The sequence below is a fragment of the Saccostrea cucullata genome, unplaced genomic scaffold (assembly GCF_032062105.1).
Source record: "Saccostrea cucullata isolate Sc308-1 unplaced genomic scaffold, CSIRO_AGI_Scuc_v1 ctg3254, whole genome shotgun sequence".
Taxonomy (NCBI): Eukaryota; Metazoa; Mollusca; class Bivalvia; order Ostreida; family Ostreidae; genus Saccostrea; species Saccostrea cuccullata.
Window position 1 is genome coordinate 27368 of NW_026935572.1, and position 17434 is coordinate 44801.

The 17434-nt window shown below is 31.7% G+C and overlaps 1 protein-coding gene across 1 annotated transcript; it reads left to right on the top strand.

Moving 5' to 3' along the window:
• Positions 1 to 417: 417 nt before the first annotated feature.
• Positions 418 to 7208, top strand: LOC134243285 (glycine receptor subunit alpha-1-like). Its single transcript, XM_062725515.1, has 8 exons — positions 418 to 648; positions 1381 to 1451; positions 4592 to 4659; positions 4801 to 5027; positions 5281 to 5363; positions 5833 to 5973; positions 6284 to 6639; positions 6978 to 7208. The coding sequence occupies exons 1-8, from the start codon at positions 584 to 586 to the stop codon at positions 7191 to 7193; spliced, it is 1227 nt and encodes a 408-aa protein (XP_062581499.1). The 5' UTR covers positions 418 to 583; the 3' UTR covers positions 7194 to 7208.
• The last annotated feature ends 10226 nt before the right edge of the window (positions 7209 to 17434 follow it).

Here is a 17434-nt window from a genome sequence, read left to right on the forward strand (position 1 = left end):
CTGAAAAATCCGCTGGTTGCTAAGGAAATTTCTTTGGCCGGGTTTCCATGGTTACCATGATTCAAAACATTTTTCATTTTACATACATTGTTCATACTTCAAAATAAATCTATGAGTGGAAAATCATCAAATTCTGAAAACCTTCATGTATCACTTTTTTACAGTTTTGTCTGATTTTTATGTGGACTGGTACTTAAAACTTTAAAAATATGAGACATTAAAATAAATGCCTGATAAATCCGTTATCTTTAAATAAGTTTCTCTCCGATTCCTCTATCAAATAATTATGGTAAATCATTTTATGTAATGCAAATAGAGTACATATGACATAATTGATGTTCGTTATTATTATTATAGTAATTAGGATTATGCAACAAGTAAATCGAGTTTGAAAAAGTCATATACACACACAACACTGTGTTTGCTTTACCTATTGTATGTGTATTGAGTTTCTGTTCTCCTGGTAGAGAGAAAAGGCGATCCAGATCAATAACACATATATACATGCTATTCCATTTTGAACAGGGATTGATGTATTTGAGGCTTTACCTTAATCAATGTAGGCGCTGGGTGTACACTAGCTATGAGATTTGTGCTTATAGTTGTGACCTTCTACCGGCTTTCTTTGTGTTTTTGTGAACTTGCAAGGTGAGTTCAGTTCAAAATTATTATATTAGATTCGTGCTTTTTTCCAATGATAGACATGCAGATAAACAAAAAAAAAATAATGAATACGATGAATAAGAATTGTTCCTAAAACTTTTCAACTTTGACTCACTTTTAACATGTTTAAATGAGACTTTAATTACATATTCATTTAGCATCCAATATTAATAAGAATTAAATTAAATAGAAAATTCATAAGATGAACGTGTTTATAATTCAGATGCAGACAGCATATCATTTACATTGTTTATCAGTTGTAATTGATAACACATCACAGATGTTTATGGCTTCTTTGCCAAATCACACGTGCAGCAGTGTTTTGTGTCCTCTCTTATTCATTTTCCCGCAACCTTGAGTTACAGTACACGCCTTACTTGTAAAGTGGACTTAGCATGATATGTATATTAATGAAAGGCAGCCGAATCTTTTTCGAGAAAATTTTAAACAATTACAGTTAATTATGATTTTTGCAAATTCCTATAGAGAGAACATTAAAAGCGATAAATTGCAGCACTTTTCTTTTTAACAACACTATTTTATTGACAATTATTTTTTAACTAGGCGTTTACATTCCTAATAAGTTAAAACTTAACAAAGTGAAAATACTGATCCCCGTCGTTTTATTATGTTTATTATGATGAAATTAAGTCATGAATATATCAAATAATATTTCTATACATATTAAGCAATCTAATTTTACTCTCTTTTTTTCAGGAAAGAAATATTGAATCACCTACTTAATTCATCAAGATACGATGCAAGAATTGCACCAAATTATGAAGAAGGTACTGTAATACAATACTTTCTGACTCTTCTTATTTGAATTTTATTTTAAGTGAAATTTAAAATGAAATAAAGCCTTGTTTATTCTTAGCAGGTTGTTGTAGTCAGATTCTAACATTGCTTATATAGCAAAGGATGTTTACTCCTCCCAGTCACCTGATCCCATCTCTGAAATTTCTAGTCCCTATTTAAGGCCTGTTCACGTAAGGTTTTCTGAGTTCGATCACTGTTCGTTATGCTCACACGTATTCATAAATAGGTAATTACAATGACAATAGGTTCTACTTTATTAACCGACATTGTTAGAATTTTTACACTCCTATGAAGTAAAGTTTTTTTTTTTCAAAACTTTTCATGAGACGAATGGGCTTACTGTGGGCTTCAACTCAATATTTAGATATATTGACATTTACAGTTAACAATAGTTACTTCAATTAATATGACGACTTGATTAACTCTTGTAAACTCAAAAAAAAAGACGGCGTCTGTCACTTCTGTTTCATATTTGGAGGCATAATAACTAACTAAAGACAACAATTACAGTAGATTACAATGATAATAAGAGCCTTGTTTTAAAGTGAGATTTTTTGCAAAATTTACGGTTAGATATTTTAACCAATCGCAAGTTCATTAGTTGCTTGTCATATTTGATACCTTTTTTCGATCATTATTGTAAAATAAAATTGCACTTCTATACATATATATCTGTTCAATACATAGGTATGACTATCATAGGGCCTGTTTATTACTGTAAGCCACATGATCCAACCTCTGCTGTTTTAAAGGCCGGTTTACACTATGCATCTTGACACATGCATCTTGGATTCATGTGTCAAGATTCATAGTGTAAAAGCCCCTTGTTTCAAATTAAATGGGTGTTGCAGCATTGAAGAAATGTTTATTTCTTTGTAAAAAAAAAGAAAGGTAGTTGAGATTGAATCATAAGCCATATTTTCCTTCATATAATTGCAAAAATAGTTTCCCAAGATAAACAAAAAACAGAAAATACTGATTAAAACTACTATTAGGAAAACTTATTTGACTATTATAATATAGAGGGGGTTTTGTTTTGGAATAAATATAAATTATATCTTCCAAGAATTGTCATAAAAAGGAAATTAAGAATGATTTGTTCAGCTATAAATAAATATGGAAATGAAATTTGAAGGTATTGTTATTTTTTTAAGTAGATAAATTTCATCTTTACAAAGTATTCTAAAGATGCATGCATCAAGACACATAGTGTAAATAAGAAGATGCATGCATCAAAATTGAAGCATGTGTTTAGATGCATGTGTCAAGATGCATAGTGTAAACCGGCCTTAGGGGTCAACATTTTTGCCTTCTTGGATTTATGAGACTCTTTTCTGTTTTCACATTAATTCACATCACTTTACATCAATAATACCAATTTCCATTGATTTAATGAAATGAATTAATTCATTTATTAGTTTTCATTAAATTACTGTTCCCTTAAAAATGTATACGTCAACATGTGGCATGTCATTAATTTCTTCAAAAATATGTTAAATCTATTGTATATACAAATGTATATAGGGTATAATTTCAATTATCGACTGGCAGTTATTCATAACTTCGATAATAAATGAACACACAATATTGAATGGCCAAGATCCATTGTCTCCAAACACTCCACATACAACTTTATGTTCAGCAGTATTGCCTAGAACATTCAACCACCAATTCCATGGTGAAAATGACCGGCAATTTTCCCTGCAATTTTCCTATTTACATGGATATCGTCTACAAATAATTACCCTTGTTTATTCTCCCGGTTCTTTAGTGCTTGTAACGCAGGGAATTGTCAGATGTTTTCTGATAGGTCAGATTCTCAGATTATGCCGAAGATTGATGTGCAGAAATAAAATCTATAATTTTTGGTTATCTATGATCATTCAGCTATGTATCCTTCAATACAATGTTTAAATTATTCTGAATGTGTAGAAAAAAATATCTACTACATGACATGTACAATTGATTTCAAATAAAATAAATATGTCGATCTTCAGTCACTTGAAGGAGATAATTATGCTTTATGCTCTTCTAGTTTTTTTGTCAAGAATAATGTACTTAATTCAAGTGAAGACGTCTTCCTGTTCAAAAAACACTTCAGAATCTGTAGGAAACTTACACTGTTACCCAGCCATTTCCTTTTTCCCAGAATATGACACCACACTATTCCTAAGATGTTATAATACATCTAGAAGTTAGAGAACTTTTATTTATACCTTGGAGTGCTTCAATACTACTATGATTAATGTGGATTTGCTTCAACCTATTTTATCTTGATATCTCCGTGTCCAATGTCCTGATAACTAATAATGGAATTTATATAAAAGAAAAAAAAAGGTAAAGTCAACGAACAGCAATCCATTTAAAAAAAACAGACACACAAACAATGCATACCTGTGAACAGGGCAAAAACAGGTCTCCCAAGAGATTTAGTAGTAGAATCGGGGAGGAATAAACAACGTCATCCCTGGGACCCTGTCGACTGTGAAAAATGTCCGTTTTAAGGGGATCAAGTTATTTTTAAAATAGGCACATTAAAATTACAGGAAAATGTTTCAAGCAAACTTGCTTCTACTAAGGATGCTCCATGACATTCATGATCCTGCTAATCTTGAGATTTTGTTAGATTTTTCTTTACATAGTTACAGTATGTCCAGACATAGAGTAGGAGGTAATTTGTATAAACTCTCTATTCCATGTAAGGGCGTTTCCATGTTATATAAGTTTAACATTTGTGCACATTTGTTCTTGGATAAAAAGAAAAGATGCAACCAATTTGACAAGTATTTTTTTAATTATCTCCCCCTTAAATGGACAAGGCTCTATTCGTACAACTTGAATCCTCTTTACAAAAATAATTATTGCGAAATTAAATGAGGCTGAAATAGGCCCAGTGGTTTTGGGGGAATACTCATGTACAAAAAAGTGCACAGACTGCTGACAACCTAAAACTAAACAGACGTTCTTTCTTTAGATCATTTTAGTTCAGAATACATGAGAACCATTACGTTGAAACACTCTTTGAATTCTTATTAATAAACAAAATGATAGCGGACAGAAAGGAGCTTAACATAGTTACATTTGTTAAAAAATGTGTTTGTACTTATAGATCGCGCCACAAACGTCACTCTGCAATTTCATATCATGAGCATCAACTCCATCAACGAGATGGCGATGGTTAGTTGTAAACAATTTTTTTTACTTTAGAATTAACTTATGATTTTATGTCAGTATTTCCAACAAAAAAGCTTTACAAAGACTAATCCTTTTCTTCTCAGAGATTATATGATTTTACTGTGCACAAACCAACATTTTTAGGAATTATCAATGGAGGTGTTTTTGAGGCAAACATGGGTGGACCCACGCCTCAACTTTGAGCACTTAAGTAATTTCAGTAACCTTGAACTTGACCAGCGGATGATGGCGTCCGTTTGGATCCCAGATACTTATTTTCCCAACGAAAAGGAGGGACACTTCCACGTCATTACTGTCCCTAACAAACTCCTTCACATCAGCAGAAACGGTACCGTCTTCTATAGCGTCAGGTAGTGACCATACAATGATTCAAGTTTGAAAGTCAGGAGTTAATATTTTATAGCAACAAACGTAGGACTTTTTTCTATAATCCATAATTATCATTAGTTCCTGCAATAATAAATATTTACATGTATATTTTAAAGGGTATCTATTAAAGATAAATCATTAGTCAAAATTTATGTAAGTCTTCATAATTCTTGAAAACCAAATTCAAGATAGAAATGCATTGCACATTAACGATGGAAAAACAATCTTTTTAAGGTTGTCTTTGACGTTAACATGCCGTATGAATTTGTACAACTATCCCATGGACGAACAAGATTGCCCTGTTTTCATAGAAACATGTAAGTTTTTCAGCTATGTCTATTATGTATTAATATCTCTATTTCAAACAGAGCCAATGTATCACGAAAAATCTGAGTAAGTTTTGTTGAATGAATCCAGAAATTCCCTGACCCTTGGAAAAAATTATTCAAATTTGTAAAGCAAATCATGTCTGAAGCTTGACGCGTCTTCTCTTCCCATTTATATCCAGCATTATAAATAATAATATGATAAAAGCAAATGCTTATTTTTTCGTTTTTTTCTTAAAGTCATTAAAATTAAAAGGCATCAAGCCAAAAATTAAAAGTATCCCATATCAATGCAATGCAGTCGTTGGTTTGAATGAAGACTGTTAAACTTTGAAACTTCGAAATCATCATTGTCATAAAAACCAGTTTAAAGATCTCGTACTTAGAAACAGATCTAGAGAACGAAAGGAAGCAAATTTTAAACGTACGTTACATAAATATTGTTTTCCTATTTTCTTAGATGGGTATACTGAAGAAAATGTCCTTTTTAACTGGAAGCCAGTTAATGCTGTCATCGTGGATGAAGTAGAAATGCCACAGTTCCATTTCAGAGATCAACCTTCCATTAGAAAATGTTCTCGCACTTTCAAATATAGCTCTGGTTTGTAATCAACTTCATTTTTCTCTGACAACAGGATTAGGGTAAATAGTGAATTGAAAGCTAACGAACGGTTCTCAAGCTCACTGAATTAATAAAATATGAGAGCATAGGAAACTGCCTCTAAAACACCATCGGCGGGATCAGGCGTCGTAAAGAACTAATCATCCCCTTTCGACCAGTCAGCATTCTTACGAGCTCGTATTGATAGGCTAATATAAGTTATTCTTATATGTATAGTATATCCATGTACATGCACAGACTGAATGATATATAGATGTACATTTATATGATAAATTTTCATTTCATTTAGTTGCAAGTTTTACCTGCCTGACAACGACACTACATTTTCAAAGAAATATTGGATATTATATGGCCCAGGTCTTCATTCCAAGCATCCTCATTGTCATCCTTTCTTGGGTCTCATTCTGGGTACACGTAGATGCCATTCCAGCCCGAATTTCCTTGGGTGTTTTAACAGTACTCACCATAACCACGCAAAGTTCCGGAATAAGAGCATCATTGCCACGTGTGTCTTATATTAAGGCTATAGATGTCTGGAATTCAATGTGTTTAGTCTTCGTGTTTGCTGCCTTACTAGAGTATGCCTATATCAATGTTCAAACACGACGACACCAAAAATCGATGTTGAAAGATACCTTAATGAACGTAAGTTAATTTGCTGTTAAATGAATTCTTACACCTGATCCAGTATAGATGTTAACAGGAAATGTGTGTCATCCGGATTTGGAATTGGTAAAAAAAAAAAACCTTCATAGGGAAAAGGATTAATAAATGCAAAAGAAAATAAACAGCTTAAAATTTTACATGTTAATTTGAAAAATTCAGTATTGTTTGCATGGCAATTACATGTATATGCACTAGAGGTCAAATTCAAAACTCGGTTTTTAACGGTTTTTACATTGTTTAATACACACGCATAATAATGCTCCAAAAGTCAAAATGTTGCTAATATCACTTTTTAGATCTTATATTATTTATTTTAGGTTCAAGCGTCACATCCTCTAATGAATTCTGAAGGAGGAACTCCAGTGAGGTGCATTGATGTACGGAAGACGATCGGTGTGAAAAAAATTGACTATCTCAAAACCGCTCGCACGGTAGATAAAGTCTCAAGAGTTGCCTTTCCAATTTCATTTCTCATCTTTAACACTGTATTTTGGATTTATTATATGTATGCCAATGACCATCTATCAGATTAAAGCTTCATTACTGTATCTTGAATGTCTTTTGCTTCATTTTTCAAAAGAATGCATCGCTTGTATTGAGGGAACATATAAGAAACTATAAGAAAATTGATTCTTATACCGGGTACATGTTCACTTCTTCATTCAGGCTATAAACATGAATGTTTCACTCCAATTCTTTTATTTACTTTTTTATTGTGGGTCCAAATTTATCAATCTATATTGTAAATTAAAGGCATTGATATTTTTCTTGCTCCTAACCTAAGTACATGTACGTATGGGGATTGCTTTCGAATGAAATGAGTTAAAGAGATTTTTTCTGTACCTAGAAATGATTGTTTTGTCTAATAAAAAGAACACGATTTGAAAAAAATGGAATGGCTTTTCTAATAATATTTTTTTTCTTTTGAATGCAAACAGTTGAAATCTTTAAACGTTACTTTTTTTAGACAAACTGTTTTTCCCAGCCATACTTTACAAATGATAAAAAATTTCGAGAGTGACTTTTGAGATATGGTTACGTCAATACATGCTTCGAAAAATTAAAAAAAAAATTAAATATGATGAAAGATATATTTAATTAATTTATATTAAGTTTGACGTTAAGATTATTATTCTATACACATGATTTTTGATTTAAAACGTGTTTATATCCGCTCCATTTGTTTGATTTATTCAAAATTTATTTATATTGCTTTGTTGTAACCATGCTTGGAATGTGGAAAGTAAATGTCATTGACAAGACAAGAGAAATGCAACATAAGGAGATAACGAACAGTATTCAAGATCAAAAGTCTATAAAGCAATACAAAACAGGAGCAGAGCAAACACAGACCTCCAAAACATCAGAGGTGGGATCAGGTACCATGGAGAAGTGAGCATCCGCTGCTAACCAGTCAAACCCGCCGTGGAAAAATCTAGGAAATATTTCGAGTGAGAGGATAAAGATCACAGATTTTGCATGTCCAAAAGTATTGCGGAAGATAAAACATTTTTTTAAACTTCCATGCGTTCTTGCTGAAATGTCTATTATAAACATAATTTTTAAGCAAAACAATTCAGTTATCTGTGAAAACATGAATGTCCATTAGTTCAATAATTTTTTATATCCAGTTTTAAATATAACAGTTTTCTTTTCAAATAAGTCTGTTACGTAAGTTATATAAAACAAAATCTAGGGGGAAAAAATATGAAAGCAATCTTATTTTAACAACTCCTACCTTCAATGCCTTGTAAAATTTTATCAGTATTTTATTATTTATATTAGAAACACGTGTCTGTGATGCACATATTCTTATATTTCTTAGTGAAGTAACATAATGATAATTGTTTCATGAATAATTTTGATCACGAAAAAAAATATATAAAATATAGGGGTACATATACTAGTATTATCCTTATTTGCCTGATTGCTTCTCTAAGTGCAATTTCGAAGTTGAATTAATCATTAGAAAGATACATGAGTTTCTAACTGACATTTCTTATGTTAAAATTCCCATGATAAACAATTATTAAAAGACATGCCTTTGTTTTCATATAGAGCAGAATTCATTAAAAAGAACGCATCTATGTGAGCAGAAAACACAAGTCCAACTTATACTTATAGTTCTAGTTCCCTTTCTAAGAAAGAAATTCTTAAAAATCATATGTCAGTTTTGAATATTTTTAATATCCCAAAGAAACAAACTGAATTTGAACTAATATATAATCTTTTTGGATTCCAAAACTTCATAAGAATTCTAACAAAGAAAGATACATAGCGGGTTCCAGTAAATGTTCAACCAAGCCTCTTTCTTTACTCCTCACTAAGATATATTGACAGTAATAAAGGAGAAACTTCAAGGGTACTGTGCAACAATATATTTAAGAAGTGGTGTAAATCAGATGTGGATACTTAAAACATTCCAAACAACTTTTGGACAATTTGAAATCACAAGATTTTACCAAATTGAAAGCTTATAAACTTACGGCTTTTCAACTTATACACAACCATTCCCCACGATAAATTGAAGTCCAGGCTTTTTGATATCATTGACAGTTGCTTTTTCTATAAAAATGGAACTCGTAAATTTACTCACCTTGTCATTAGTCATTTGCAAAATTATTTCGTTAAAAAACATTCTGATTGTACACACAAGTACTCTGAAGTTGATATTAAAAAGACGCTTGAGTTACTGATTGACAATATCTACGTTGTTTTTGGAGAACCAGGCCTTCCAACTATATATTGGATTTCTCACTGGTACCAATTGCGCCCAGTTATTAGCAGACCTATTTTTGTATTCATATAAAGCAGAATATGTGAATAAACATATATATAAACATATAAGAATAAACACTTGCTGTGGCCTTCAACTCGACACTTAGATATTTCGATGACGTATTGTCAATTAACAATAGTAATTTCCATTCTTATGTCGATACAATGTATTCTGGCGAGCTTAAGATACCACGGAGTCTTACACATCTGTTTCATATTTGGATATTTTACTTGAAGAAGTATATGGTAATCTAACAACCAAGCTCTATGATAAACGTGATGACTATAACTTTTTTATCGTCAACTTCCTTTACTTATGCAGCAATATACATGTACCTTAATAACCTGCATACGGAGTTTGTATATCTCAGTTGATTCGATACACAAGAGCATGTTCTACGTATGAACAATTTCTAAAACGAGGTAAATTGTTGACAACAATTTGAGGAAACAAGAATTTCAGCGGTCTCGTTTAAAGTCATCATTTCGTAAGTTCTATTGGCGATACTATGATCTCGTCAGCAAACATAATTTATCATTGAGTCAAATGCTGACTGACGTTTTTTATACTAATTGTGAATCCATTATTTATACACTGAATACGCAAGTTTCGAGATTATCTCCCTTGGTGCGCTCTTTCGTTAAGGAGGGGAGTTTCGTTGCCGCGTAAACAAACAGGTGGGACAACTATATTTGATATTTATATATTGGATACATTGTATCACCGATATACTGGTTTATCATAACTACATGATTGTCAGGATGCACTCTACATTTCGAGAATAACCGAATCAATTTAAAGAAGTCATTTTCTCAAGTTAAAAAATCGTAACAAAAAAGAAAATGTCGGTGGATGTGAGACTTTTCAGACGAGGGAAGAAATTAGGACCTCTAATAAAACCGGTACACATGCATCTGATCATTGTACGTAGGCGATCTAAATGACACATTGATTCTTTTCCTTATTATAATTTCAAAAAACCCACAAAATTTAAAAAAAAAAAAAAAAAGGAAGGTTGTACGATCAAGAAAATCGGTTACTTTTTATTAAGACTCTGACGTTTCTTTCGTTTTCAAGTACCTATAATTTAAAGTAGATTTGTAAATATGCATAGTTGAACTTGATAAAATCATCAAATGCATCACTGCTTAATATCATTATCTTTTTATAACATTTAATAAATTTTAAAAGCCATAAATATCGTTCATTTACTTATGCACGTTTGTGTACAGAAACAACCTGTCCCACCTCCCTGCCAAAATGGATACTTTTTGCGCCTCTATCGTAGGAGAGTTACAATCTCGAAACTGGCGTATTGACGACGGATTTTCCCGTTATTTCCGATCATGACAAGGAGCACACGACGGATGTGACCGGTCGGCAAGGGATGCTCACTTCTACATGACACCTTATCCCACCTCCGATGTATTGGAGGTCTGTGTTTGCTCTGCTCCTATTTTGAATTGTTTTATGGACTTCTGATCTTGCATACTGTTCGTTATCTCCATATGTTTCACTGTTGTTATCAACTCGACATTGAGATAAATCGACGGCATATTATCAATTAACCTTAGGAACGTCCATTTATTTTCTCGATTTGATATATCCACATGAATTTGAAATGAAAGACAACATAAAGTCTGACACATTTGTTTCATTTAGATTTTATTCTAAAAAAAAATAGAAGACGGTTACCTACAGAAGCAACAAACGTTATGATAAACATGATGATTTTGAATTTTCTATTGTCAGCTTCAGCTTCCCTTATGAAGCAATATACCCATATCACCTGTATGTGGGAGTCAAGTCTTTTAGTTGAAGTGATACGCAAGAGCATGTTCTTTGTACGGTCATTTTTTTAAAATGTGAAAAGGTATTAACAAACAATGATCTCGTTTGATTATATCATTTCGGAAGTTCTATTGCCGATATAATGACTTTATCAGCTTATACAATCCATCATTAGGTAAAATGATGACTGACCTTTTTCAAACAAATCTTAGGCCATTATTTAAACACTGAATTTTTTCCTGATTTTTTAAATTACCCAATTACCGTATGACTAGAAGTACACTGCCGGATTAACCGATAGACAAAGCTGGTTACTCCTCTATGGCACCTGATTCCCTCTGACGTTCTGGGTTCGTGTTTGCTCTGCTCCCAATATGTAATGTTTAAATTTTGGACTTCGGGATTGAATACCCTTCGTTATTTCCATATTTCACTTATGAAGATAAAGTCTTCCACAATCTGTTCGAAGAACCCTGGGAACTTATTATTCTCTTTTATAATCAGATCTATTTTTGTATTCGTATGAAAAAGCATTTATACGAAAAGTAAACTGAAAGACGTCTTAGATTTTGCTTCTGTCTTTAATTTTCAGATATATCGACGATGTTTTCTCTAAAGACAAGATTCGTTTTCACTTCATATGTCTTCTATGGAAGTTCTTAACTTGAATAAATGCTTAATTTTTATTCTATAAAATATAAAATTTCGGTTCAAGCTGAGATTCTTAAAGGGTTTTGTAAGAAAAAGTGTTTGTATTTGTTTACTTGTCCCTTTTGTAATGTTGGGATTGATACCCCATACTTCTTGCACACATTTCAAAAAAAATTATTCCGGATTATCTCTCTTCAAGCATGTGAGGAATATGAAAAACGCAAAAGCTCATCCTTTATGTAATAGTGAGTTTTCCTTGTGCTAAAATTTATGGATTTCTTTACCGATTACATAATTAATTAAAAGTATTTTCAATAATTAAACTCGCAATAGTGGCAAAGTGCAACAAACCTTAGTGTTTTGTTGTTTATTAATATGGAGTTAAGGCGGTATCGCGAAATTCTGCGATGGTACAATAACTGTGAGTTGGGTTGTGACAGTACACAGAAATGTTAAATGAGAAGTTCCACAAATTAGTTAATTTATTAAAATAAATTTGAATTGGCAATGAACATGAATTTACTTATCTAAAACTATCTAACATATAAAAAATGATATACATACATTGGATATTATTTTATAATGTTTAGAAGGGTAAGGTTCAAATATAAAGATAAGAAGCGTTTGCTTTCCTATAATTATGTATTGCTGCTGGGCTATGCAAGTACACAAAGTTAAATGGAAAATCACCCTCAATCAGTAAATAAAGTAACTGGAAAAAAAATAAAATGACTTTACTCAATCAACCCTTTCGACTTTAATGATTAGCAAACTTAAAACATGTATAACTGGTTTTCAAAACAGAGAAAACAAAAGTACAGAGGAAGAGGACCAAGGGGTAATGAACAGTTTTCGTAAGCTTGTATCCCACTAGAAAATCACTTGTCTGACAATAACTCATATATCCCCACATATATTTCAAAACTGTAGATATACAGTAGCTAAGCATAACTGGGTCTGTTGAAAGCAGTCTTTAGCCAATATTCCAACGAAATATATATTCAACTGCCTAATAATAAGATCTTTCTTTGTTTGTTTAACGTCTCTCCGCAAATTTTTCACTCATATTAAGACTACACCATTTTCCTTTTTTATCAATTTCTCAAATACAACTCTTTTAGATAGAATTTTTTTCAAAACTTATATTAGACACTTGTATACAACGTTATTTGATATAAGATGATTGATGATGATATTTGATGTTATTTTGGACAGGAAAGTAAGTGACCAGTGTTCTGAGTAAGACCATAAAAAATATTTATGTTTGATGATTTCTGGACAAGCTGTTGATCAATATTTATTAATCTTGAGCAATCTTTACCATGTTTGTATAAATTGTTCCCTTCAGTAAATACCGAGCTGATTAACTTTGTTGCACGGACCGAGTGATTGATGGGGAAACGTTTAGGAAGATGAACACTTAGGTCTTGACCGCCGACTAAGAATTGAATCATTTTTTCAACCAACTTGGATCTAACAATTTTTAACAAATCGTGCAAAGAAATACTAGTTGGGCTCTTCAATTCTCGTAAAAAAAACACATTTAAATATAATTTAAATTTAACTCTTTGACCTTTGAAATAAAGTTAACTTAAAATAAGTACCGGTAGGAAATATGAAAACCATCTACATATTGTATCCCTCTGTATTCAGTATTCCAAAAGTGAGAAAGAATTAGATAGATTACATGTTCAGCACGTACTCGTCCCTGCTGACAAAGCAGGTAACAAGTATTTCTTCGTTAAGGCTCATTGTATAAAATATATTTAAGAGGAACAGCTGGATTTAATTCTACAAGTAGTAATTCTACATATACTTATAGCTCCCTTTCTAAGGAGGAAAATCTTCAAAACCATGCGTCAGTTTTGAATATTTTAATATTTCAAACAACCAAACTGAATGTGAATTCATAAAAATCCTTCCAAAGAAAAATACATAGCGGATTCTAGTAAATGTTCTACCAAGCCTCTTTCTTTAATTCTCACTAAGATATTAACAGTAGAGAAGGAGAAACTTCAAAAGTACTGTTCAACAATATATTCGGGATTGATGTAAATCAGATGTTGATATCAAAAAATTCCAAAGAATATTTAATATCACAAAATTTTACAGCAATCAACAACATAAAAACACGACTTTTCAACTATGTATACAACTATCCCTACGATAAATTTAGGTCCAGGCGTTTTCAAATCACTGAAAGCTGCTTTTCAAAAATGAAACTGGTAAATTTATTCATTTACTTTGTCAAAAACAGTCTGATTGTACACAGAAGTACTCTTATGCTGATATCAAAAAGATGCTCGAATTCTATGACAATATATATATATAAGTAATTTTTGGAGACCTGGTCTTCCAACAATCTATTGGAATTCACATAGGTATCAATTTTGTCCCGTTATTAGCAGATCTATTTTTGTATTCTGAGGAAGCAAAATTGTTCAAAATATTTAATGTTCATCAAACAAAGCTTTATGATTAACGTGATGACTTTAACTTTTCTATCGTCAACTTCCCTTATATATGCAGCAATATGTCTTCGTCACCAGCATACGGAGTTTTTTTCGATCAGCAACGCAAGAGCACGTATATACAATTTCTAAAACGAAACAATAATATCTACAGTTTTGCTAAAGTCATCATTTTGTAAGTTTCATTGTCGATACAATGACCTTGTCAGCAAATGCAATTTATCATTGATTCAATGCTAAACTGACTTCTTTCATAATGATTGTTGTGCCATTATACACACTGAGGTGTCCACAGATTTTTTCCGGGTTTTTTTTTTATTCGAACATAACAAGGATCACACGAAGGATGTGACCAGTCGGAAGGGAAAAAATTCCTCCAATGGCATGAAAAAATTTTGGTTGTTCCTGTTTGCTCTGCTCACATTTTGTAACGTTTGATAGATTTTTTAGGTCAAATTCAACATGTATTTGTTATCTCTACAAATTTCATGCTAAAATAAAGAATTTTTCCCTCGACGAAAAAAAATAATAATAAACTAAGCTCGAAGTTTTCATATTTATGAAGGACATGTCAATTCTTTTTTAATCTATCATAAAGTCTTGGCTTATACTCTCTTCTAAAAAAAATGTCCTGGTTTTTTTAATAACATCATCTCCAACAAAAGAGAATGAGAAAAGAACAGGAAATTTATATTATTATTTGATGGTACTTTTTGATGATATATTGTTATATATGGCCAGTTTTACAATAGATAAATTTCAAATATTATTTGCAGTGCTACTTAGTATCGTTTTGCAAAATTAATTTGATCCGAATTTTAAAGGATTATAATCAATAAAGCTAATTAAAAATTCTTTTATAAAAACTGTTAGAGAAATGTTGGAGAAATGATATATACTAGAGAAAAATATTTATTATTCTTCTAGACTTTATGATAAACGCTATGATTCAAATTCTGTCGTCAACTTCCTTACTTTTTGAAGCAATATACTATTATTGGCTGCATATGAGGTAGCCTTTGAAGAGATTCTTCGTACGTAGAACACGAACTTGCGTATCGGTTTAATTGGAATATATAAGCTTCATATTCAGCCAATTTAGTATATTTTTAGCTGACACCTCAGTGTTTATTTTTTTTTTTGGTGGTTTATCATTGTCATTTGATAAAAATTGGTGATGAAATTGTTCACTTACAGAATATTTGTGTGAACAACTAAGGTTGGTGGAATTTGTAAGCAAAAAGCAGATATGGATATGTGTTGGTTGTAAATAAAAATAATGAAACGGATATATTAATTTTCAATTGTTGTAAAATTAAAATGAAGAACTTTTTACTTTTGGGGGGCTCTGTGGGGATGCTGTTTGATTGTAGCAATTGGTAACCACATGCTATCGTCGATTTATCAACCCATATACTCCAAAAACAAACTCATTATTCCTTAATTGGTTTTGATAAAACTCATAGTTAATAAACTAAGAACAGAACAAGATCAGAAATAATTTCGGATCAGATTAATGGGTAATAATACTAATGCTTTTGTCATTGAATGAAATCAAACGTCACGGTATGTAATAGTCATTGAATCAATACATCCTTAACACAATCTCTCAGACGCACTGGCTCCAGATCTCTTTGAAACGTCATGTTCATGAAAATATCAAGAACATGCAGACGTCAAAGTTCAACTTGTGTTCATGGATTCTATTTTAAAGTTTTTTTTTTAATTTTAGTGACATTCATTATTCTGGTGTGGTCAAATGGAAGAAAGCAGTGAAATATTTCTAGAACAGCTTAGATTGCAAACCATCGACTACTTCTGTCATTTGCCTTAATCGAAAATGATACCAGACAACTGTAGGGATGCGTTATCCATGAAATAAAAAAAAGAAAGTTAGCATAGCTCGAACACATTGTAAGCAAACAGCAATCAATTAGTGTGTGTTTAAATTTGTGTAAGGAGAGTGGTGCTACCATAAAAAGATATTCCTTCACATAAGTGATTTATTATGTCCCCTCTAAAACAAATTAGGGATATCGTATGCAAATGAAGCTAAATAGTAGTATAGACGAAATGCCAAAACTGTTAAATAAATTATCCGAATATTTCAATAAGATCGTATCTTAAACAGAGCATCATGTTTAGTGGAAAAGAAAAATCACTCAAAGGTTGATTTAGATTCGTTTAATATTAAGGCAACTGGGTCAAGGCAAGATCAGAAACGATATTGAACATCTACTGTATATCCTGTCATCAAGAAATATTCCCTTCTTCACCTGTTTGTAGAATTATCTTACTATTTCTGTAAGAAATCTCTTCTCTAAAATAAATGTTTAATTCTTATTGTTTTGGGATTTTCTATCATCATATAATAATGACATTGGCCCTATTCAAATAATATCCTCATTTACAATATTATCTTGGAACTGTTCTGCGTAGTAGGTTTCTGCTAAACATTAAAATAAATGTAGTAACAGTTTAAAATGTTCTGGTTTATAAGTTTCAATTTTGCATTATCTATAAGAAAAGATACAATAGTTTTGTTTATTCTTTGTTGTGTATTTCAATAAAGAGGCAGGAAGTGTATTAAAGACTTTAATTGAAGTAATCACAAACTCCTTCAAGTTTACTATACATTGTTAATCATGTTTAATGGAAAAAATATCGGTCAAGGAAAAACATATTTGACCAAGAAAATTCTACAATCACTTGACTGTCTGAATGAAAAAAAGGGGGGGGTGAAAGAGGGACATAACTAACCGTAATCAAGCATAACGGTCCCTTGAAACAATACATACCTTAAGCAGAGAAAACACAGGTCTCTATAAACATCAAAGGTGGGATCAGTAGCCATAGAGGAATAAGCACCCCCTGTCTGTGTGCTTCTTATGATCTGAGATGAGAAAGGTTTTTTTATCATAAAGTTCTGTTGTTTGTTAGCTGCCCTGCTTGACAATGAACTTGCTTATTGCAGCATGTTTTGTGAAGCAATCTGCATGCTATCAGCACTGGATAACGAATAAGTAATTTCCATATCTTTTTTTAAAGTATAATGTGAGATTATTTGCCGATCCGATGCAAA